At 48.8% G+C, this 23,946-nt stretch overlaps 2 protein-coding genes across 2 annotated transcripts in view; both read right to left on the bottom strand.

The window, feature by feature from the left end:
- Positions 1-1,081: 1,081 nt before the first annotated feature.
- CHST14 (carbohydrate sulfotransferase 14) lies at positions 1,082-3,845 on the bottom strand. The gene has a single exon (XM_003755993.4). The coding sequence runs from the start codon at positions 3,501-3,503 to the stop codon at positions 2,367-2,369; it is 1,137 nt and encodes a 378-aa protein (XP_003756041.2). The 5' UTR covers positions 3,504-3,845; the 3' UTR covers positions 1,082-2,366.
- Positions 3,846-6,600: 2,755 nt separating this feature from the next.
- The window catches only part of BAHD1 (bromo adjacent homology domain containing 1), a 34,923-nt gene continuing 17,577 nt past the window's right edge, over positions 6,601-23,946 (bottom strand). The window contains exons 2-7 of the mRNA XM_031952091.1: positions 18,023-19,560; positions 15,157-15,512; positions 11,451-11,610; positions 10,973-11,049; positions 9,743-9,834; positions 6,601-9,271 (exon numbers count right to left, since the gene is read on the bottom strand). Of these exons, the coding sequence (XP_031807951.1) occupies positions 9,082-9,271; positions 9,743-9,834; positions 10,973-11,049; positions 11,451-11,610; positions 15,157-15,512; positions 18,023-19,544 (2,397 nt within the window). The 5' untranslated portion in view covers positions 19,545-19,560 and the 3' untranslated portion in view covers positions 6,601-9,081. The remainder of the gene's footprint in view (positions 9,272-9,742; positions 9,835-10,972; positions 11,050-11,450; positions 11,611-15,156; positions 15,513-18,022; positions 19,561-23,946) is intronic.

Raw genomic sequence — 23,946 nt, 5'->3', positions numbered from 1 at the left:
GGATTGAGGCATTTGGAGTTAGGGTACCTGAGTTCAAATCCTAAATGTGTCATTTACCAACCACTTTCTAGATCTCAGTTTTCTCATCTGCAAAGAGGAGGGTTGGATTGGATGGATTTTAGGGTCTTTTACATTCACAATCCCGCGATTCCAGGAGTGCTTTGCCCATAATTCAAAGACTTTAAATTTTGTCAGTAGGTATTGCCTCCCCTGCTAAACCTTAGTAGAATAAATCTTATATTTTTGTGAGCAATAATATATCATAAATAATAATATAACTGAACATGTCCACCCTACATTACACACACATCACCTTGCCTGCTTCTCCCCTCTCCCTGAGCTAAATCTGAGGCACTCTATTCCCCTTTCCCACCCCCCAGCCCATCATTCTGGTGATGCATTACTCTAAACTTAGCTAAGCCATCCTTTGATGACAGATGCACCGGCTGGTACTCAGACACACACACACACACACACACACACACACACACACACACTCAGTACTGGAGGCTTTGCCAGCCTGGGAGGGCCAGCCAGAACTCACATTCCACTGACATAGCCTCCAGGACCTCAGCCCCACAATGAGGCACTGGGGCCTTGCACAGAGTAGGAAGGCCCCACACGAATAACTGTTGAACTGTCAAAAGTCTACTCTGGGGCGGCTGGTGACTAACTCCTTTTTAAGTTGCCATATACCTGTCTGGTCTGCTGAAATCTCATGGAACTCTCCAGGGCTGCGTGGAGATGGCCATCGGCTGGCCTGGAATAAGTGTCTATCAGATAACCGAAGGATCCGGAGCTATCAAAAGTCTTATAGATTACTCTGCTCAATGCAGATTAATAAAAGAAGGCCAGAGGGATGATAGAGCTTACCCAAAGTCACACAGAGAGTAGAAGCAGGCTCAGGAACCTCAGTCGCCAGCTTCCAAATCCAGCCCACTTAGCCCTACCCAAGCCTGCTTCCCTGTCCTGCTCAAAGTCTTGCTTTCTCTGGCTTTGATCCCCATATTCCCTCCTCCCCTACAGAGGCCTTGGGAGATACAACCACAGGGAGTCTACAAAAGCACAGATGAGAGACACATCGGAACCCTGCCATATGCAGACAGAACAACTTTATTAAAAATGCAGCTGTTAGAAAAACCCTCAGAGAGGATGTCTGACGCAGATAGTGGTTGGCACTGAGAAGTACAAATCTTAAATAAACTCATCAGAATAGGGACATGCAAATACATTTTTCTTAAAAAAAAAAAAAAAAGTTCTTCTCTCCCTAAATTAAAGAATACGATAACCTCCTCCCCCACCAATTTCCCACTTTGTTTTCACTGCCTGCAACTTTGAAGAATCATGTGGCTCTCAGCCCTTTTGAGGCCTTTTCTTTGGCTAAAGATAAAGAAAACGTGATGGGAGATAGAATTTTAACAGGGATTACCTGGTTCTCTTCCTGCTCAGAACCGGACTGCCCAGTTGAGTTCTCACAGCTTAGTTTCTTCCTCTGGAAGATGGGAAGAACCCAGCTGATACAGAAAATATATTGACTCTGACATCTGAGAGGGCATAGAAGGCACTTAGAAAGCTCAGGACAGAGGTGGTGGAGGAAGGCAGTCAATACCACAGCCTGCCATTGTGCTTTGCACGGTTTCCTGGCTGGCCCTAAATAAAGGGATTAATGGCACCTCCAGTTCTAGTCATGGGAAAGCGTGCAGCAGGTGTGGGCAGCTGTCAGCTACTGGGAAGAAGGGGCATTCATTCACAGGCTCATAGATTGGCGCTGGAAGGGACCTTAGAGGTCAGGGAGGCCCAGAGAGCCCGCAAAATTAGCAGATATCTCGGGCAAATTTGAATCCAGTTCTTTCAGTCCCACGCTATTCACTCTGCCATTTTCTCCCTAGTGGGGGGAGGGCCCAACCTTTTCTCAGATGTGGTCCAGTTTTCTTCCGAAGCAGGGGGCAGGGACTGGGGGAAATGTCCCTGTAGTTAATACTGGGTGGTACAATCTATATCCCCAACCCTGCTCCCTCGCCCCCCAGCCTCCAACAAAAGTCGCAGCGCCTCTGGGAGTGCTTCTGGGGCAGGAAACGCCCGGCTTGCCCGGCCGAGGCCCAGGCCGCCGCAGACCGGCCTTTTGGCGGGCTGGAATCTGAGGACCATCCCCGGGCTGGGGGGGCAGCGGGGGAAAGTCTAACAGCTTTAGAACGCGCCCTGCAGGATGCGCCCATCCCTGGGCGCCGGTGTCCCGCTGCAGCTGACAGGAAGTAACCCCTGGTTCCCCGGAGTCCGGGTCCCTGAGTCCCACGGGGGCCCCTGGGGCCAAGCAGGAGCTGGCTCGGGGGTTGCCGAAGGGCCCCTCCGGAGGGCCGGGGGAGTGCTCACTGCCGACAGGCCTCCCTGGTGACATTGGGCAAAGGGTAGGCGAAGAGGGAGAAGTCCAGGATGTACTTGGGCAGCAGCTCCTGCAGCAAGGCCCTGGGGGTGTTGCAGAGGTGGTAGTGGAGGCTCTCGGGACTGGCCGGGCGGTACCAGGCCTGCCGGGCGGGAAACCGGACGGCTCGGGGCGCCCTCACCCACTCCAGCACGCGGTTGGCGTCGGCCTCCAGCCGCTCGTAGGAGCCCACGAAGTCGTAGTGCACGGCGCAGGGCTGGCACAGCTGGTACACCGGCATCCAGTGCTCGTTCATTCGCTCGGGCTCTTCGTCCACCAGGTACCTGAGGAACTCGGGGAAGGTGACGTCGTCTCCCGCGGGGCTGGGGCCCGCGCCGGCTCGGTAGCGGCGGACAATCTCGGCGCCGTAGCGCTGCTGGTACTCCCTGATCTCCCCGAATTTGTTCCGGTAGGCGGAGAGAAGGCGTTCCATCGGGTCCCGGACGAACACGAATTTGAAGTAGTGCTGGAGGCGGTAGCGGATCTCCTCCGGGCGCAGGTCGGCCAGGAACACCAGGTCACTTCGGTGGTCCATCTTGAGCCTCACGTCCACGCTGTCCAGAGCTCCGGCCAGGACCTTGAGGACGCGCTTCCAGTTGGAGCAGGCCACTTTGGGGACATAGCAGTAGAGGAAGCGGTACTGGTCACTCACCAAGATATGGCGGAACAGAGTGCGACGCTGCCCCGCCGGGAGGTCCCAGGGGTCCCGGGGCATGCCCGGCTGCCCGCACACGGCCCGCACAGTGCGGTTCCGCACGTCTTGTCGCACCTGGTGGTCCGGGTCCCCAGGGTCCAGCAGCGCCCCCGGGCCTCCGGCTGCAGTCCCCCGCCACACAGGGTCCATTCTGCCGTGGGGGTGCAAGGGCGGAGGCTTCATCTCGGCCAGAATGCCTCTCTCAATCATGAGCAGCAGCCCACTGGAGGCTACTATCACTCCAAACATCAACATGGAGGGGAGCAGCAGGGGTGGCCCCCCTAACCCGCCCCGACCCCTCCCCGAGGCCAGGGGAGTCCTCCTTGATGTCCGCCCCAGGGCCTCGGTACCCTTCGGGGCTGTCAGCGGGGTGAGAGGCCGGGGGAACATGGGATTTGCTCCCCACTCCAGGGAAAAGGACCCAGTTAGATGGTAGTTTTAACGGGATGGGGCAGTCACTCGACCACAGCTCAGGGAAAGCAAGTCCAGCTTTAGGCCCAGAGCCCCGTGGAAGGGTACGAGCTGCTGTACTCTGGGTCTAGGCAAGATAAAGCTCTGGGGGTGTGGGAGGCGGCCCCGCGAGGGGAGCGGGGCACTCCACTCGGGCCAAGCGGAGCAGCCCAGAGGGAGCAGCTGGACTTTACCGAGTACGGAGCTTCAGACGCCGCGTTTCGGGCCGGCTGGGCAGGAGGAGGGAAGCAGCGGAGGCCGGATGTCCCGCCTGGCCCAGCTCCCCCTTCTCGGGCTCGGCCCGGCCCCAGCTGTGACATCGAGCAGAGGGCGGGAGGAAGGGCTCCGCCCCTACCCAGCCGGGGCTCAGGTTGGGGGCTTCCACCAGCTCTTCCCGCTCGGGATCCATCCCGCGCCTGCGGTCCCTGCCTCCTACAGAAGGGGACCGGGGGGGGGGGGGGCGGGGGGGGGGGGGGGGGGGGGGGGGGGGGAGGGTGGGGAAGGAGAGAGGTAGGGGGCGGGGGGAAGGCATCGGAGCACCGCGAGTTCAAGCTTGGGGGCGTCACACCCCTCTCTCCCCACGGGCCAAAGAATAGGAAGCACCCAAAGCTGAGAGAGCTCAGCCCTCGAGACTCCTGGCAAGGGTACTTAGAGAGAAGAACCCAGACGCCTTGCGCCTCCCCACCAGCTGCGTGGACAAAAGAAGCCCCGGAGTTCTCTTAACTGAATTGGGGGGGGGGGAGGCGATGAGGGGCGCAGACAGGATTACTCAAGAACCTCCAGGCATTGGCCATCATTTAGTATCCTTTCAGCCCAGTCCTTCATTGACACGGAACACCCTGAGGTGCCATGAGACGGAGGGGGCCCACCCTGGGAAGGATGGAGGATCGGCATTCCCTCTACCTAGGATTTCTTCGCTCCTGAGGCTTCTCCTGCCTGGTTCTGTGCTGTTAAACTTCATTCAATCTGAATGGGACTGGGTCCCGGAAAGATACGGGGCTGCTGGTCCAACGCTCCAGCCAGGCTGGGATTCAGATGAACGTTTTGGCTTTCCATTTTGAAGTTTCGCCCTCGAGAGGCCTCTCCGCACTCGGGCCTCCCCAAGTCCCTGCAGCTGCAACCTGTTGGCCATACTTTTTATTCAGAGCATGGGGAATTGCGCCATCAGACACATAGGCAGTTTGGTATAGCTGATGGAAAGGGCTTTGGCTTTGGAGTCTGCAGGTCGGGGCTTCCGATCCTTCCTCTTTCTCTTTCTGCCTCTATGACCTTCGCCAAATCACTGAACCACCCCCAGGCTGCTTCCTCCTAAAAAGGAGAGCTTTCCAGCTCTAGAACTATAATCCTCTGACCCTGACCAATAGCATGGCCCCGCTCATCTTCCTGAAGGATTCCTCAGACAGTCATGTACAAGCGTGCCTTATCCACCACTGTAGTCACCATTCACATACTTGATTTGAAGTGGGGAGACACCCAGTAATGAAACACTAGGGTAACAAAAGCCCTTGGCTGGTACCTGTCTTTTACACACGGATCCCTGGAATAACTGATTGACTACAAAGGGAGGGGGAGGAGAGAGGGAGGGACCACATGAAGGAGTCAAAGATGACTCCAAGATTTAAATGGCCCTAGAGTGACTGGTAATATGGCGTCAAAAGAATGAGGGAAGAGTTAATCTGGGAAGGAAGAAGTGTTTTGAAAAGCAATGGAGTCCATTCTAACAAGAGTCCCAATGAGTTGGTAGAAAGAAGGTGGGTAAAATTGCCTGGACTGGGGTAGGGGGCAAGTTCATATTCTTGCAAATGACTCTCAGATCATTGAACAGCTACCAAGTTTGAAAGTTTAGTGTATTATTTTTGCATCATTGTTACTTTTCCAGCAGTAGAGATAATTAGTTGATCAGTAGTCAGTTGCATGTGCCTACTTCTATCATACATCAGTACCTCTTGATGCCCTCCCCATGCCAGCTGCTGGTAAACTTTCTAACAGCAGGTACAATGTCTTTTGTCAGTATAGCTTTACTCAGGATCTTTGCTCCGTCCACAAGCTTATTTATTGCTAGATTACCTTTCTCACCAATGTTCCCTGAGCAAACCTTGTGCCTGTTATTTTTCTTAGGCTGGACCAAATATATCTATGGCTTTTGTTCCTTCCAGGCATAGGAGAGAATGCTATTGGGGCTGTTGCCTCTGCCTCCTCAGCGAACATGACCCCTCCCTTCCTCTTTGAGTAAAGAAATTCATAGGGTTGGGGCAGAGGGAAAACAGTGTGGACTTTTACCTGTTCTACACTCATGACATTTAGATGCTTACAATGCAGTCTCCTCATCTATAAAGTAAGCAATCACAGTACCAATTTTACAAGTTGTGAGAACTGATTAATGAAGGTAAAGTATTCTGCAAACCTTAAAAGCCCTGTGTGAACTGGTGATGGTGGTGTTTATTATATTGCTACCTCCCTAGAGCAGACCTTGCTCATTGATCAAATGAGATTGAGAGTTGAACATCACACCAAACTGAACCAAATCTTGTGAGTCACCCTCTATCAGTGATGCATTTTCTGAAGCATTCCCATTTTCAGTCGAAGGGAGAGTAGTCTTTAGGCCTGAGTTGGGACCATCTAACAGGCATTTCTTCCCACCCCCCAGGTTTAAGGTAAAGTTCTTCAAAAAGGATGGAAGGCAGAATATTCACCTTAGTGATGACCCATGAATCATCTGACCTTACCCATAGCACAAGTATGCAGAATCCTCCCCTTTCTTCCCCCTTCTCCTTTGGATTGAATAATAAGTGAATCAATACACACTGCTGCCTCTGAGCTGGGCACATCAACCAACCATCAAGTGCCCAATAGCCACCATCAACCCTCTTTTTGAAGGGATTCCTTGAGGTTTGGAACTGCACTCACAGTACTTGGGGACATAGCAAACATTGCTATTATTCAGTCATTCATCTTAAGAGATCTTCCCACCCCTATAAGAGAGTTTGATCCTTGTCCCAAGCCCTTTTTAATTTATCCCACAACTTAGACTGAGAGTGAGGAAAAAGTAAAGTTCCCTGTATTAAAAGGGATACTATAAGAGTTAACACACTGACACATGAAACAGACTCACAGGCAAAAGATGACACGACACTAAAGTGAACCTTTTCTAAATCAATACAATTTCTCAAATTTATTTTTTTTTCTTAAAGAATTACTTCTAATTTCTCTGTCAGAAGGGGGTGAGAGGGAAGGTTTCTCCCCCCTTGTAAACACTGAAATACAGATCTGGGAAACGAGGGGAGACACAAAAAAAGTGCATTTTACAAAATTATCAACTAAAATATATTTTACATGGATTACACTTCCATTGAAATTCTACCAGCTGCATTTTCAGTTTCAAAAAATATTTCCATATCTAAGAGATTAAAAAAGCATGAAAGAGTCCTGGGTGGCAGCGGGGTGCCCTGCCTTGAGGAGAAGGAACCCGAGGAGCAAAGTAAGTCTCTTCCCCCTCCCCAATGGAAGGATGGGTCTCCTTCTGGAGGGCTAGGGTAAGCTTAGCTTTTTCTCACAAGCAGGATCACTTAAGATCCTTTGGGAAGGAGTGGGTATCTGTGGATACCCCAACTGCTGGGCAGCATGAAAAGCTCCAATCCCAAGCCTCCCTTATCCATTATTCCCCTACTGCCTGCTGTGGGCAAGATGCCCTAAGCATCCCAGGATCCCCATCCCTCCCAGACTGATTTTTTTTCCCCCTAATCAGCTTATTTGTTTGAGGGGCCCTCAGATTCCTCTCCTCCTTAATTGGGACTGGGCTCCCCTCTTATAACTTCTCCTCTGTTACCTCAGGGACTTCACCCACTCTTTAGTGGATATGAACTGCCCCTTCTCCCTTCCCCCCCAAGAAGCCTCAATACAAAAGGACATAGAGAGGACAAGGACAAAGCAGGGGCGCCACAAAGGCCTTGAGAAAGTTTGGCCTTGCATAGGCTATCCCCGGATCAAGAGGCTCTCTGCCTCTCACACAGCCTGATCCCTTCAACTCCCCATGAAACCATGGCTTCCCTGGGAGTGAGGGTGAGGAGGGCAAACACACTGGTGTGGGGGGGGCAGCTGGCAGTCCAGCTAGCTAGAGGCAAGACCCATGGTCTCAGCCTTCCCCTCCCCCATCACGGTCCCTCTTTGGTATGAAAAGGAAATAAACAGGGCCTGCGCATTGTTGCCACCTCCCCCCCCCATCCCCCACCCTCCCACCCCCTGCCAGGCCCAACTGAGAAGGGAGTAAGGTAAGGGGTGGGGTAGGGGGCTCCTAACCTGCTCTTTTCTTGGGGTCATCCCTAGGAAGAAAGGTGAGGTCAGAGCCTGGCCCTCAGCTCAGGCTAGAAAGGAACAAAATGGAAAACCTAGGTCCTTCCCTAGCTCCAGGAGTGAGTGGCAGCAGCTCTCAGCAGGTCTGTGATACAGTGTTGATTCTCATTCTGGTTAAATTAGTGCAATCTACAAAGGGCTTCCAGGGGGACGGACGGATGGGTGGGCAGAAGGGGGAGGGTGGGGGAAGTGTTGGGCCACCCCGCTCTCCTTTGGTTTGTTTTAGGACTGGGCTCCAAGAGTTGGGTGCTGAAGGTCTGCAGGAGGCTCTATAGAACCTCAACGTGTAAGGCAAGAGGGAAAAAAGTCTCCAGCAAATCAGGTAGTATTTTTTTTCTCTCTCCCTGACCCCACCCCCTCCCAAATACCCACCCTCCCTTAAACAACACACACCCCATGTTGGGCAGTTTCCTTCTGGGAGTCCCTAGGCACCTTTCTCTGTGCCAGGACGACGGGAAGCTGGATATCAGCTAGACAGAGTCCAGACCAGGCTCACTTCCGTCCAGGCAGAGGAGACTGCCCTCACCCCATGGCGTAGTATACTGTAGGGTGACTGGGATGAAAAGTGGAGAGGAGGATGCTCCAGGAGCCTTGAGTGGGGGTGGGACAGGGGCAGGCCCTCCTAGCTAGGGAGAGGAAGTCAAGTGCTCAAGAAAACAGGCTCTGGCTTTCTGAGGCTGGATTCAGTGATCTGCTCAGAGCCTGGGGGTGGGTGGGTGGGGAGGGAACCCCTAGGAGTGGGCAACAGCTGGTCACAGTGTGGCGAGGTAAAGCTGGTCTCCCACTCTCCCTTTCCCACCGAGGGCAACCTGTAGGGCCGGGGGTGTGGCCCTGCCCTGTCTTACCCCGCTCCCTTCTGGGCCAAGGCTCCACTCTGCAGAGACTGCTCTAGCCAGGAGATTTCCCCCCATGGGACATGGGAAGGATTTCCTGGGGGAGCCTGGTACCTTCCTTGGAACCTGGCCTCTGCTAGGGCCCCCTCAGGCTCCACCCACCCTCAGCCAAACCAGAAGACGCCTCCCCCAGGTCCCTTTTGCTCTTTCTAACCAAGTGCTGTGCTTTGAGCTGCTGCCATTCTCGCTCTGGGGAAGCCACCCTGGCACACAGGGAACACCCCCACCCCGGGTGCCCCTTGCCAGTTCTTCCCCCTGAGCTGGGGATTGGGCAGCTACTGTGGGTTCTTGAGGATGCGGCCATGTCGGAAGTCATAGACGTGGCGGCAAAGAAACACCAGGTCAGGGTCTGTGTCTTCTGGCACTGTGCGGTGGGGTGGGGTAGAGTACTCTACCGAGGGGGGCACCAGCGCTGCTCTCTGGCCAGGGAGACCTTCACCCCGACGTTTTGCCAAGGCACAGAATCTGTAGGGAACAGTACGGACATGATCTGGGGGTTCATCTCCTGGGCCCGACATCTAGGATTTAGACCTTGTCCACGAGTCCCTCCCCTTGTGGGAGCCGGCCCACCTCTGAATCTGAGCATAACAAGCACCTTCCAGGCCCTCCTCCACCCTCCTGGAAATCAACTGAACAAGAAGAGGATCACAGTGGAGGTCTCTTCCCACTAGGGAAAGGCTGAGGAAAAGACCATCCTCCAGTTCCCCCAGGAACTCCCTCCATCTCACCCATCCCGCCAGATCCAATCTGCGGTGAGAAAGGAGTGTTTCCCCAAAAGAGCCAAAAGTGGCAGAAAGAGTTCTGCTGGCTCTCAGAAGTGTCCCTAAGGCCTCTGCGGGGGCAGAAGGAACAAGGGGCTGACAGCTCCCCCGGGGCTCTATCAGGGTTTTATTAGAGGAGGAAGGTGGGCCTGGGTGGGCAGAAAGAACCACACACCTGCAGTACTCTGCAAAAGTCAGGACATAGCACTTCTCCTCGATGCAGGCCACACTGTTCTCATCCTGGTGGCGGGATGCAAAGATCTCATTCTGTGGAGAGAAGGGGGTAGAGAAGAGGGCAGTACAAAGTTAGAGGCTGCAAAGTGCTCTCGGTAGTCTGAGCTCAAGCCAAGCAGAGTGAAGAAGAGCCATTATCCTCTCCCCTGGAGAAAGCTCAATCACCCATAATGCCAGGAGGCTATTTTCTCCTAACCAACCCTCCAGACCAAATCCTGGACCCCTTCATCCCTCCCCTCCCCAGCCCTATTCCATTTTTCCATTCAACAAAGAAATTACAACCAAGAATGCCACTGGCAGCTTGCTTTCCAGGGGCTCTGTATATAATATAGAGAGTGTTTCTGCCATTTTATTCTCATAGTGCTGGTCCCAGCACTGGGTGGTTGTTTTTTATACAAGTCTGGGAGAAAGGAAACAGTCCTTTTCAACCTAGTCAACTGAGGAGGCTAGAGGAAGGGACAGGTTCCAGGATCTTCTCAAGTCCTCAACCCATCTGAAATAGGCTGGTGCTAGCCTCATCATGGTCAAAAAATAAGCAGAGAGGGGTCCAGAGAGAATGGGAGCAATGTCAAGAATAGAATCCAGGTATCTTACTGCCTAGTTAAGGGCCTTCTCCATTTTGCTCCATCTTCTTCCCAGAGAACTTAATTTAAGCTCACTGAGGGGAAGCTGGGGGCATTCAGGCAGTCTGAGTTAACAAATGTATCCATGTACTCCTTGCATACTGCCTTTCACATCAACTCAATCTTCAGGAAAGAGGGACTACTTGTCCTGCCCCAACTCCACTGCTATGTGGCTAGGCAGATACCTCTCTTTGATCAATTTTAGCCAGAAAATCCACTCTGCAATTGTTAAACTGGACGTTGTCAACAGGAGAAACTAAGATTCCAGCAGGTTCCAGACCTTAGTCTCATGTAGAGACCTGCACTATCTTCAGTGACCCTCCTCTTCTTTCTCCATTTCCCTTAAGAACCAGAAAGGCCCAACAGGAGAGGACTGATGGAGAATGGTAAGAATAAATCCCAGTCTTGTAGAGGTCTTGGAAAAAGTCTGGCTAAGAAGAGAAAGCTAGGCCCTGACCTTTATCAATACCTTTCCACCCTCCTTGCAGCCCCCCGAGATCCAGAGGACAGTCCCAATAATAATATCTCTTTATTTTTCAGGTGCTCACCTGATGCATGCTGGGATTTCGGCCTCCCTGAGTATGCTCTGGTCTATAATACCACAGCAGGCTCATCATCAGTTCTCCTGTGGAAAGATAACAGAAGTGCTCAGGGATGGTGTTGGCAATCTGAGAAAGACTGGCCTCAAGTTCCCAAGCTGTTGTCAACTCTGGCTGGAGTTCTTTGCCCAGATTAGATTTTGCTAATGACTGCTCATGATTCCAAAGCCGTGCAGAACACCTGGCCCCTCTCCCTGATCCTAGCCTAGAATTCAGTATTCAGAGATGAGCTTATGACATGGGAACAGCTTCAAGGGAGACAGGATAGAGGCTCATGCCTGAAAGTGTATGGACAGAACTTGGAGAGAAAATTTAATGAGGCATTCAGTCCCTGAGGTGTTATCTTCCAAAACTTGAGACTTGAACTATGAGAATCTCAACCCAGTGCTATTCTGGTGTCATGTGCTTCCTATCCCTGGGTTAGTACCTGTTTTTGGGTCTTCCCAAAGGGCAGAGATCTTGGCCACATAGGGCATAGATTTCTTTCGTGGTCCTGACTTCAAAAGGACTGTATCCCGGACCCGGATCATCTCTCCATCACGCTCCACTGCCTGGTAGCTCTTTCGGATGGCTGGTCCTGGTTCATTCTAAGCAATGATATAAATGAGTTTCAGATTTTGCAGTCTTATAATAGGAGAAGAAAGGAATTATAATCCTTTCGACATAATTGCACTTCACTCCCAACCAAGGAGAGGGAGGTCAAGGGATTACATTTATCCTGTATATCTCTTTTTTGAGGATTAGAGTAGGGGAAAACTCACAGAGAGAAATTAAGAAATGAAGTAAGAAACTTTATGGAACCATCCCTGTAGGCTCTGGGCATTAATTATCCTACTTCACTGCCATTTGGTCCCTTAATTTCATATAACTCTCACATATATATATTCAATTATTCAATATATATTCAAAATACATATTCAATATATTCAATTAGGGATTTCTTTTAGGAAGTGACTTTAGTTTCATTTTAGCCTCTGATTCTAAATTTTTTTGTGATTTTTGAGTGAGGGTATCCAGGATTTTTGCTTGGTCATGCTTTTCAGGAAGTCCAATGATTCTTAAATCATCTTTTCTTTTTCTTTTTCTTAAAGCTTTTTAATTTTCAAAACATATGCATGGATAATTTTTCAACATTAACCCTTGCAAAACTTTGTGTTCCAATTTTTACCTCCCTTTCTCTCAGTCCCACCCCTAGATGGCAAGTAATCCAATATATGTTAAACATGGTAAAAATATGTTAAATCCAATTTATGCATACATATTTATGCAGTTATCTTGCTGCACAAGAAAAATCAAATCAAAAAGGAAAATAAAATAAAATAAAATGCAAGCAAACACAGCAAAAAGAGTAAAAATGCTATGTTGTGATCCACACTCAGTTCTCAGTCCTCTCTCTGAATGTACATGGCTCTCTTTATCACAAGATCATTGGAATTGGCCTGAATCATCTCATTGTTGAAAAGAGCCATGGCCATCAATCAGAATTGATCATCATATGATCTTGTCATTGTTGTGTACAATAATCTCCTGGTTCTGATCATTTCACTTCACATCAGTTCATTTAAGTCTTTCCAGGTCTCTTTAAAATCATCATCCTAATCGTTTCTTATAGAATAATACCCACAATATTCATATACCATAATTATTCAGCCATTCTCCAGCTGATGGGCAGCCACTCAGTTTCCAGTTTCTTGCCACTACAAAAAGGGCTGCCATAAACATTTTTGCACATGTGGGTCCCTTTCCCTCCTTTAAGATCTCTAGAATATAAGTCCAGTAGAAACACTGTTGGGTCAAAGGGCATGCCCGGTTTGATAGCCCTTTGAGTATAGTTCCAAATTGCTCTACAGAATGGTTGGATCACTTCACAACTCCATCAACAATATATTAGTGTCCCAGTTTTCCCACATCCCCTCCAATATTTGTCATTATCTTTTCCTGTCATCTTAGTCTATCTGAGAGGTATGTAGTGGTACCTCAGAGTTGTCTCAATTTGCATTTCTATGATCAAAATGTCTAGAAATGGTTTTAATTTCTTCATTTGAAAATTGCTTATTTCCGTCACCATTTATTAATTGGAGAATGGTTTGAATTCTTATAAATAAATTTGAGTCAATTTTAGAAATGAGGCCTTTATCAGAACCTTTGAATGCAAAAATGTTGTCCCAGTTTACTGCTTTCCTTCTAATCTTGTCCGCATTAGTTTTGTTTGTACAAAAACTTTTAAATTTAATATAATCAAAATTATCCATTTTGTGTTCAATAAATGAATTCCACTTCTCTTTTGGCCACAAATTCCTTCCTTCTCCACAGATCCAAGAGGTAAATTATCCTTTGTTCTTCCAATTTGCTTATAATATCACTATGTCTAAATCACAAATCCATTTCGACCTTATCTTGGTACACAGTGTTAGGTGTGGGGTCAATACCTAGTTTCTGCCATACTAGTTTCCAATTTTCCCAGCAGTCTCTCTCAAATAGTGAGATTTTTATCCCCAAAGCTGGGGTCTTTGGGTTTGTTAAACACTAGATTACTATAGTCATTGATGATTTTGTCCTGAACCTAACCTATTCTACTGATCGACTACTCTATTTCTTAGCCAATACGAAATGGTTTTGATGACTACTGCTTTGTAATATAGTTTTATAAATTATCTTTTCTTGACTTATTTTCCACATTATTTATTTTTGATGGTAGATAACTCAGGTATTCTAATTTTTCAGTCTTTTGACTTTGTTTTAATGTTTCATGTTCTCTTTCAATCTCTGAGTTCTGTTTGCTCCATTCTGTTTTTTAGGTTGTTTGCTTCTTGACTCATATTTTCCACCTTTGAAGTTGTTTATTCACCTATTTTTTCCCCCTCAAGAGTACTAATTGCATTTTTTTGTTTCTTGCTTCATTTCTTTTATCCATTCTTAAAGTCCTTGTTGCCATACCATTTCCCCCCTTATATTTATTGTAGAGTTACACTACTCTCCTTCTGGATTTACTTCTTAGGCTTCTTCTAACCCATGCATTCTTCGGGGTATTTGAAGTTTTCTTGTATTTGTTCATGTCTCTAGCCTCATTTCCTAGACTGAGACCTTGTGACAGGGCTACTCTTTGATGAGGTGAGTAGGTGCTGGTTCTGTTTCTGTTAACATACTTCCAATGTTATGGATAGGGTGGCTGGATTCTGCTCCCTCTCTGTGCCATTTTTCATAATCCAGATGTTGGGGCTTCAGGTTCTAACTCCTTACAGTCTACTAGATTTGTGGCTACTGGACTTGGTTTCAATTCCATTTTCTTGGTCCTCTAGTGTGGCTATTGAATATCAGTGATCTTATTGGCTTCATCTTTTAGATGGAACCACAACTCTATCTGCTAAAGTACTTATACCCTGTCTCTTATTTCCTTGGGAAGTCACCTACAAGGAGCTGGCTTTGACTCCTAGTGTGGCTCCTGAGACTTCACTGGCTTAGTCCTGTTTATCAGAGATCATGGTACTTCAAGGTTTCCCTACAGTCACCCTGAGCAGAGTGCCCATAGGCTTCTGGACCTCTCCTTATGAAGTTATGGACTACTTTACTGGTGTTTCCATTTGAGATTATTGAATATTTCTTTCAATAATGTAAACATCTTTGCTATATTATTTCTCATGGGAGCTACTAACTTGACTGGAGGCATTCAAAACACCACCATGTTTACAATCAGTCTAATATTCACTTTCCTAGAGGAGTACCAGAAAGCTTCTTGGAATGGTTCCCATTTTATGAATTAAAAAATTGGAAAAGCCAGAGAGATGGCCAGAGAATAAGAGAGAGGGAGACAGAATCTAATACCTGTGATTACTCATGCTTTGCTCAGAGAAAGTGACTTGCCTAAGGTCACTCAAGGGCAGAATTTTGTTTAGAATCCGTACTCTAACTTCAAACTCAGCTGCCTCAGGTACCTGCATACTCCCATTTTGGAAATTGTCGAACTGCCACGAGTTCATAGCAAGAATCAGAGAATAGGAGGTGAGAAGGATTTGGTCTCTCCTCCATCTTTCACAAGCTTAATGCTTGTGAGTCCTCTGAGTCCTCTGAGATTCCAAAAAGCTTTGCCTTCTGTCCCTTGCCTCCCCTCCTCTCAGAAGATGCTAGGTACTTACCACAACATACACAGCCTTTTCACAGGCAGTTCCGACAGGCACCCAGCCATTAGTGGCCCGACGACGCTGGATGCGTTGCTGCTTTGGGTGGCTGCTTACTGCCTTGGTTTCAGAGGGATGCAGGCAGCTGGGTGCTGTACGCAGGCCAGACTTGGACCCACTAGGAGGTTTTGCACTTTGTGGGCATGCACGGGCCATTGTCTGGGGCTCCGAATTGGGTGTCTGCAGATGGGGGACAGGCTCAGCTGCAGGCGGCACATTGGGCACAGGACATCCTGAGAGGGGGTGGGCGGGTGAAGCTGGATGGCCAGCTACGGGGATCGTGAGGTCCAGCTGGTCCAGAGACCTGCAACTCTCTAATGGGAAAGGAAGGGAAAATGTCAAGGAGAACTCTGTGGTCCCTTTTACCTACTTTTCCAAAAGCTTAGTCCCTAAACTAAAATAGAAATTTTGTGATCACAACTGGAGAACCACAAGAGGTTTACTAAGAGTAAAAGGGTTTTAGGCTTTAGTTAAGGAAGTACAGGATGAAGGCAACTGTGTATACAAAAAGATAGGCAAAACAAGAGAAGCCATATATGTCCTGGCCTGGTGTGGGGTGGGGAGAAGAGAGAAGAACCCTGCCCTCATTTTCCAGGGCTCTAGCCCAACAGGGAACCTGGAACAACCAGTCTAGTCAGAGCCTATTGGTCTATAAAGTTGTTTTATAGCCTCCTATAGAGAGGGTGGAGAGGGAGTCACTGAAAAGGCCCAACTCAGTGCCTCCTTGACAACTCGGGCTCCCAGAAGGAGGGCAGAGCCACTTAGAATGATGCCTGAATTACTGCTCTAGTTGATTTGCTCACCTTCCCTAGGAAGGAGAGATGAGGAACTAAAAGTGGTCAGTGTCTGAGCTGAGAAGAAGAGACCCCAAAAGTCATGGCTGCCTACTTCCTGTCTAGACTTTCTCTGGTAAGCACAGTCACAGAACTTCAGAGGTAGAATGGACTTCAACAGCCACCTAATCCAACCAATACCCAGAAGAGAATCTGTGATAATATAAATAACACAGGCTCATCCAGTCTTTCCTTTTACAAGAAGGAGTCTCCACTGTGCCTTGAGGCAGCTCATTCCACTTCTAGATAAGCTCCTACAAGACATTTTTCCTAAAGTCAAGCCTAAATTTGTCTCTCTATAACTTCTACTAACTGTTCCTCATTTTGTCCCCTGGACCAAAGTAGAATATATACTGGAGATCACAAGTATGAATGTCACTGGGCTGGTGAGCTTTTTGGAGTACAGGGAGGCTGCCCATGTGGAATGCTGGGAGGAGTCTATCCACAAGGCTATTATCAAGACAAGGCAGCTTTCCTAACCCAATGAAGACACCAATTCTACACCCATGTGAAGACTGGTAACTTTCGTCTTCTTGGAAAAAAGAGCAATGCCAGCATGTAAATCCTAAGACCTCTTTATTCTTTCTTATTTGAGGATTTTACTCTCATTTTTGAAGGAGTCCCCCCCCAAGCCTACCCCTGCCAGGGAAGAAAAAAGATATAATAGAGATAGATTCATCAGGCCTGGAACACATTTTCCTGAGGTGTTTATTTGTGTTTTATTGAGACAACAAGGGCCAAGGCTGCGGGCTCAGATACTACTTTGCTTAAGCTGTGGGAATCCTGACTGCCCAAAGGGAAGGCCACACACTAAGGGAACATATAAGGAAGGGCACTGCTTTCTGGCATTAAGGCCAGTATTCTTGTGGTAATAGCCTGCTTTCACTTTAAGGCCTCCATCTACATTCCCAGTCCCATGTCCCAGCTATCCTTCCTGCCCAGGACTCAGCTCTCCATATGAATGCTTTAGTAACACACACTGGTCAACACATGCTTAAGGCTTTCTGCAGGAAACATACAATCATAGGATGACAAAGACACAACTTGGCAAACCTAACATGCTATATCTGAAAAGGTACTAGCATAGTCCACCCCACACTCTTAAGTGCTTCTGAGAAAACATTAGTGAAAGCAGCTTTAGGAGGGCAGTCGGCTAGGCTGCCAGAGAGGCCCTGCCCCTCATCAGTCAATGTTATAGCAGAGTTCTGAATCGTTATGGTAACATTTGGTTACACAGTCAGGTTATCAAAAACACATGTTACAAAAGTACACGCATCTTCTTTTGGATCTATTGCATGGAAGTGAGTTTGCTCTAGGTCTCAGTCATACTACACTGAATTTTGGGATACCCAAAAACTTTGACTAAAGTACAAGTCCTTTTTATAGGGACCCATTCCTGATCCTTGCAGTTGCTAGTGCCATCCCTTCTTGGATTATCTTCCATCAAGTATGTAGGTTGTGTATAGACAGGTGCGCATGCATACACATACAAACACACACACACTCACCCCCACTCCCACACACCCCTTTTGTGAACTTGGTTGTTTGCAAGTTGTCTCTCCCATTAGAATGTAAACTCCTTGAAGACAGGCAGTTTAAGGCCTATATAACCCCAATACACAGCATAGTAGCAGACACACACAGTAAGCAATTTCAAATGCTTGCTGACCGTTCACAAGAATACCCAGCTATTATGTTGTGCTATTCTCCATTAAGTCCTGACAGATAAGTTGGGCACAGCTTTGCCTGTCTGACATGCCTAAGCAGCTTGATGGCCACTAAGGCAGGAAGAATAAAACTGAAGAGCTTGCCTGAAAATGTCAGAACCAAAATTGTGCCCACTTCTCAGGGCCAGGCTCCCCTAATGACTTTTTGCTATGACCTCAGAGTGAACTCTCAGAACACTATGCTATAGGCAAAGACTAGAAAGGCACATATCACCACAAAAACCCTTTGTCCCAAGGCAAACACCTTTTCTAGGGACATCTTACCTGCTGCAAAAGGCATTTTGTAGGGACAGCTGCCATGAGTGGCATGGAGGCTGCTGACACGACTAAGGGACATGGGGAGAACCCCGCAGAGACTGTAGCTGTTTACTCCTTCTCCTTCTCCACAGCAGTAACGTGATGAACACCAAGGAGGGTGCTGGAAAGGGGTCCCTGTGGGCAGGGAGCTGGGGGCCACCAGAAGCCCATCACAGGGGGCAGAAGGGGACAGCTCTCCCCCCTCTGGGAACACAGGACAGGGTGAGTAGCCCCCACACTGCAGTCCGCTTTGACCATAGTACAAGTAGACCCCGCTCAGTGTGGTAAGCTCAGGACCACCATAGAAACAGCCGTAGTCAGAGTGGTTGCCGGGCACAGGCAGCGGGGGCAGCTGGGGGAGAGGGAACGAGGGCTGGTGTAGGTCTTGTTTGGGAGTGGGAGACTTCTCTCCTGGGCGCCCGTACTCTGGCTTCATGGCAGCCTGCCCACCCATCAGCAGGGGCAGCCGGTGGTACAGGTCTCCAGGGCTCTCATAAGAGTGGCTCAAGGATTCATAGGGTAAGGGTTCTCCTTTGCCACATAACCGAGGGGAGCCAGAAGAGTCAGTTGGTGGCCAGGTTCCCTCAGGGGGTATTTGCCAGCTGGGCAGTCCCTCAATCCCTGCGAGGTTAGCTTCCTGCCTAGCCTTCACGCAGTTTTTCCGATTGGCTTTGGCCCATTTAAGCCTCAATGTCTTAGGGCCTATAGAGTCAGGCCGGACATCTCCATCGGTGTGATTTCGAGGGGCCCGATGGGGCAGTTCCCGCTCCTGGCTCAGCTTGAGGAAGGCTGCTGCATTCAGGCTGGCCAGTCTTTTGGGAGCAGTATCACCTTCCCGACGGGAGCCATCTTCAAATACTTCCTCAGGCAGAATGTCCTGGCTACTACCCTTGAGTCTTCCTGCCCGAGTTCGGCTGCGTCCCTTAAAGCTTTTGGGGACCGGCTTCTCTGGTGAGGCCCAACTCCCACTTACTTTATCTCGGGCTCTCCTCGTTTCCCCTCGGCATCGCCGAGTAGCAGCGAGCCCGGCCCCGTCATCCCGCTCTAGGAGCAGGTTATTGAGGGCCTCCGCATTGAGCGAAGCCAGACGCCGCTTGCGTGGCTCTTCAGGAAGAGAGTTATCAGTCCCAGCCTCCTGCTCCCCACCTGTCTCACCCTTGCCTGGAATAGAAGTCTCTGGCAAGCCAGGTGTAAGTGGCTGCAGCTCTTCCACCCACGTGGAGGCCTCCTTGCCTCTGGGGCCGGCCACATGCTCCAGGCGGGTCAGCAGCACTTTGCAGGTCTTCGGCTTGCCGGCGCCCAGGAGTCGCTTGCGAAGAGGGTAGTTTTTTCTAAGCTCTTGTAGACTGGGGAGGCTAGGGACCTCTGGGGCAGCCCCTGGCTCAGTGCTCTCCTGCCGCTCCATCCTCTTGCCTTCCACCTGAAGTGGTTCCCGGCCAGTAGGGAGAGAGTTCAGCAGGGACAGAGATTTCCTCCGAGCATGCGTCATAGAGCAGCTTCTGGACCTGGAGGAGAGAAAGCAACAGTAATAACTGATCATTGGAGACGGTGCTTCACATCTGCTATTTCATTTGATTCTTATAGCCTTATGAAGTAGATATTATACAGATCTATGGAAGAAAGATTCTCTGAGAGGTTAACCAACTTGCCTATGATCACATAGCTGCTACATGACAGAGAGGAGGTTTCCCCGATCTCCAGGCAAACCTTCTTGTCACTACACCTCTCTCTGACAGCTCCCCCATTCGAAGCCCACTCCCATCTTCCAACTTTTCCTCACAATCACTTTCCAATTTTAATTATCTCTGCTAGCTCCATTTTGTTCACTTCCAGGACACCAATGCACCACCTGGTTCTCTGTTTTATCAAGCCAGGATTTGTTTTTCTCCAACTCTCCTCTTTCCAAAACATTGATCAACAGGGATGGTCCAGAAGATCTATAGGCCTATGTTAAATCTTAACTGAAAAAAGGGATGCTCTTCCCATGGGCACATTTCTCCCATTATCCTCCAAGCCCAAGACTCAGTCCCATCTTATCCATGTCCATGGGAGGAAGGGGAAAGGGACTGTCTATTTAGTAAGGGAAGAGAAGCAGGTCCATGGACCAAACTAAAGTAAAAAGGAAATATGGGAAGAGAACCCGGCCTGGTATTCTATCATTTTCTCTTCATGTGATTTGGGGACTATGTACTAAGGACTAAGCAAAAGCTATGTGGCTCTGGGTGACAAGCACCCTGTGTTCCCATGGGAACAGCAAAGTTCTTATGAAGGTTATAGAGCAATAATTCAATTTAGGTGTAAAAGAAGAAAGGGACAGAGATGATACTTCTGGCCTTTGGTTTCTTCATCATAAAAAGGTTGAACTAGATGACCTTGAAGGATCCTTCAAGTTAAAAAAAAATTCTGCTCCCAATTGCCTTGCAAAACAAAAAATAAATAAGTGAATGAATACAAATTTTATAAGAAGAGAGCTACTATCTTCCCATGAATGAGGAATGAGGTCTTCTTAGGAAGAATAAGCTGGTCTAATCAGAATTTCTGGGTAAAGGACAACCTAGATCTTTCTGCTCACTCATTCTACCTACCCACTTCAACCCCAAAGGTTCCATAGTCAAAGTCAGGGCCTAGATTCTATGAAGAAAAGCATTTCAAAGAATCAGAAGTTTGTCCCCTACCTAGTAACCAAGCCTAAACCACCCCCAAGCTGGCTCTTTAAGGGCTCCCCGGGGCAAGGAAGTTGTCATCTTACCCAGTGGTCCATCACCAAATCTAGCCCCAGGGGCTCTACTTTCCCTGGGAAGGGCAGCTAATAAGTCTGTTTTAGGGAAAGGAAAGGCTGGGAAGCTGGTAGTCTGGAACCCTTCAGTTCCAATGTGGGTACATATTATATAAGAAGCAGGTCCAAGTCACAGACCCAGAAACAGATGCCTTAAATCCTTGTTTAAACACAAAGGGATTCAGGAAAAGGAAGAGGCAAAGAGCAAATCAAATAAAAGTTAAGGGGCTGGAGCCTTTCCCCTCTACTGGCAAGTCCAGTGTTTGGTATTATTCCAGCTTAATAACAACTTATTCATATGGTGCTTTAACTTGTGAGGTGGATAGTGTTAGTATTACTATGACTACTTAATACATGAGGATAATAAGGCTAAGTGACCTACCCAGAATTGGAAAGTGTCAAAGCAAGGAGTGGAACATGGGGATCTCCAGTTCCTATGTTCATGGTTTGCCACAAAATCATGCTGCTTCTTAAATTAGAAGACATCTGGGATCACAGACCCTTATATAGAAGAACCAACCAGATGTAGGAAATTCTTCCTTAATGGTGTGCTCAGGCCAAAGCGGATAAGCATGTGACAGGTAACCCAGAATCCTGCTCTTGCACTTCAGAAAGCCTGGCATTGAAGAGGGGACATTGGGCAGAAAATTTTCCCCCAGCAAAAAAGGCTCCCAGATCCTGAAGAGTGATGGATAAGGTGAACCTAACTGGTCTGAGGGAGTTGTGGAATGTCTGTTCCCTCTCGGAGCATATCTGCCCGTCAAGAAACTCAAAGAGCAGCCGCAGCCAAGACGAAAGCTGAGTTTCTAGCTTAAGTCCCAACTCTGGCAGACCCCAGGTCTCATTGGATAGTCCACAGGGGCCCAACTTCTCAAACAAACTAGGGCACACAAACCCAATCCTGGCCCCTAGGCTCCACAACTCCTTTCTGCCTACCCTCAATGCCAGCCCATCCCCACTTCCCACCCTTTCCTTCTTAATTTCCCCCACTGCTATTGTTATTCACATACACTCCACTCTAAAGAACACAGAGTTAGAGTCCCTGCTGGGCTAGGATTTAACCCTGCAATTCCCAAACGGGAGTTGTGCTCAGGCTTCCTGAAGCCTCCCTTCTCCGGTGAGCATGCCAAATGCCCACTCAGAGGACCAGGATAAGAGTCCAAGGTGAGCACTGGCCAGTAAACTGGGCAGCACAGCTCTGAGTCACTCATTTTCAGCCCTTGATATTTCCCCTGGGAAGAACTGGGGGAAGGGGGAGGTAAAGGCTTTGGGAATTGTCAGAAGGACTCCCCTCCCTGCCATAAACCAGTCTGATCAGCGTGGGCGACCCCCATCCCAGAGCCCTGACTCGGCAAACTGGAAAGGGGAGGCAATGTGCCAGGGAGAAAGCCGTGGCTTCATGTGCTGACCTGCCCTGGCCCCGGGATAAGGCCAAGAGCAAGGTACTGGGGCAGAAGGGTGGGGTGGGGGAGAGGAGAGGGGCAGGTCAAAACCAAGACCCTTTTCTCAGAAAGCTCAGGGGCCCCCCAAAGGTGGAAAAAGAAAGATTGGGAAGTTGAGTGGTCCCCCTTCCCTCCTCCCTCCCCCATCTAGGCAGAGAGCCTACCAGGACAGAGGAGCAGAGGATGGCCTAAGGCCATTTAGCCAAGCTCACCCAGACTCTTGGCCTTCATGGGATATGTATGCATACTGAGAGTCAAAGTCAAGCTGGGAACATAACTAAGCCAGTAGACAGCCCTCATGCAGATTCATCTGCCCAGAATGGGGGTGGAGGGACCTTTGCTTAGCAGCACACCAAAGAAACAATATAGGACAGAGGCAGGTAGTCAAGGAACACTTGTTAATTAACTGAATGGGTAGGTGACAGACGTCAGGGCTCAGTTTGCCCTTTCAGGACTCTAACTGGAGCCCTCTTTACCATGTAAACATGAAATCACTAGTGAATTTAGGAAACAGGGAGTAAGGGTCTCAGTGTTATGCTTCTCTCCCTCCCCCTAGTTCTCCTCTGAGATTGAACATATGAATTCTTTTTTTATATGAACAGCCAGCTCAACATACAGGTGGAGATGCTGCTCAGTTGCTTGACCATGCAGTGGATAAACTGTGACTATTCTGAGCTTAGTGTGAGTATGGGGGAGGCTCTCTCTGCATTAACATACCCTCCAGTGAAGTTATCAAATCCCATGTAGCTCATTGAGAAAACTCTAAGCCATCAGAAACGCCACTGCAGAATCCTCCCAGATTTTATGCAGGACCTAAATCGTGAACTGCCCCCTCCCTCACGCCAGAATCATCCAAGTAGAGACTGGGTGATTTGGCTCCAGCTTCCCTTGAGCATGCTGAGCTGTGGGCTTTCGAGGCACGCTGAAGAAAGAGTGGAATGAGTCACACTTTGAAGCTTGACATGGGAACTACCGCAGCAGCTTTTCCCTGGGGTGGAGCTAGGCAAGAGAGAAGCAGCTCACAGCTCTATGGACCTTCCCCCCCCCCCCCCCAATAGGTCTAACCTAATCTGAGAAAGAGGATCCTAAGAAATCAGGGTGAGGTATGAATTTCAGCAGTCTTTCCCTCTCATTTATACAATGGATCAACCACTAAGTACAAAGACTGTTTTAGAATTTGGGAGTGGGGTGCTTACTAGGAACTTGATTCTATCACACCAAGAGCCAAGGAAGGCAGCTGCGCTGAGCCCCCACCCCCACCCCCACCCCACTGCTAACTCTGGGTTCCCTCTCCTTCTAAGGATATGGTCATTGGCTGGCCCCTAATTGCCACTCCCAATAAGAACTTCCTAGGAAAGTGATATTGGGGAACCTGATTCTACAATCAAAGATATTTCTTGTGCCCCAGGGCACTATCTAGCCTGAGAACACCAGAGAAAACCAGCCTAGCAGTTTTTTCCCTCAATATTTTCCCCTTTTTATCAAACATCCAGGCAGTATGAAACCCCGAGGAAGAGCAACCAGGAGGCCAAGACCTTCAGGAGAAATAATAAATAACATGTACAGTTTATGTATAGTTAGGCAACTAGTACAAAAGTCACCGTTTTCATTTTCTGTTTTAGGAAACAATCTCAGAGAAATGACTTTGCCATTTATTAACTATATATCTTTGG

Source organism: Sarcophilus harrisii, chromosome 2 (assembly GCF_902635505.1).
Source record: "Sarcophilus harrisii chromosome 2, mSarHar1.11, whole genome shotgun sequence".
Classification (NCBI taxonomy): domain Eukaryota; kingdom Metazoa; phylum Chordata; class Mammalia; order Dasyuromorphia; family Dasyuridae; genus Sarcophilus; species Sarcophilus harrisii.
This window is presented reverse-complemented; position numbering and strand designations above follow the sequence as displayed.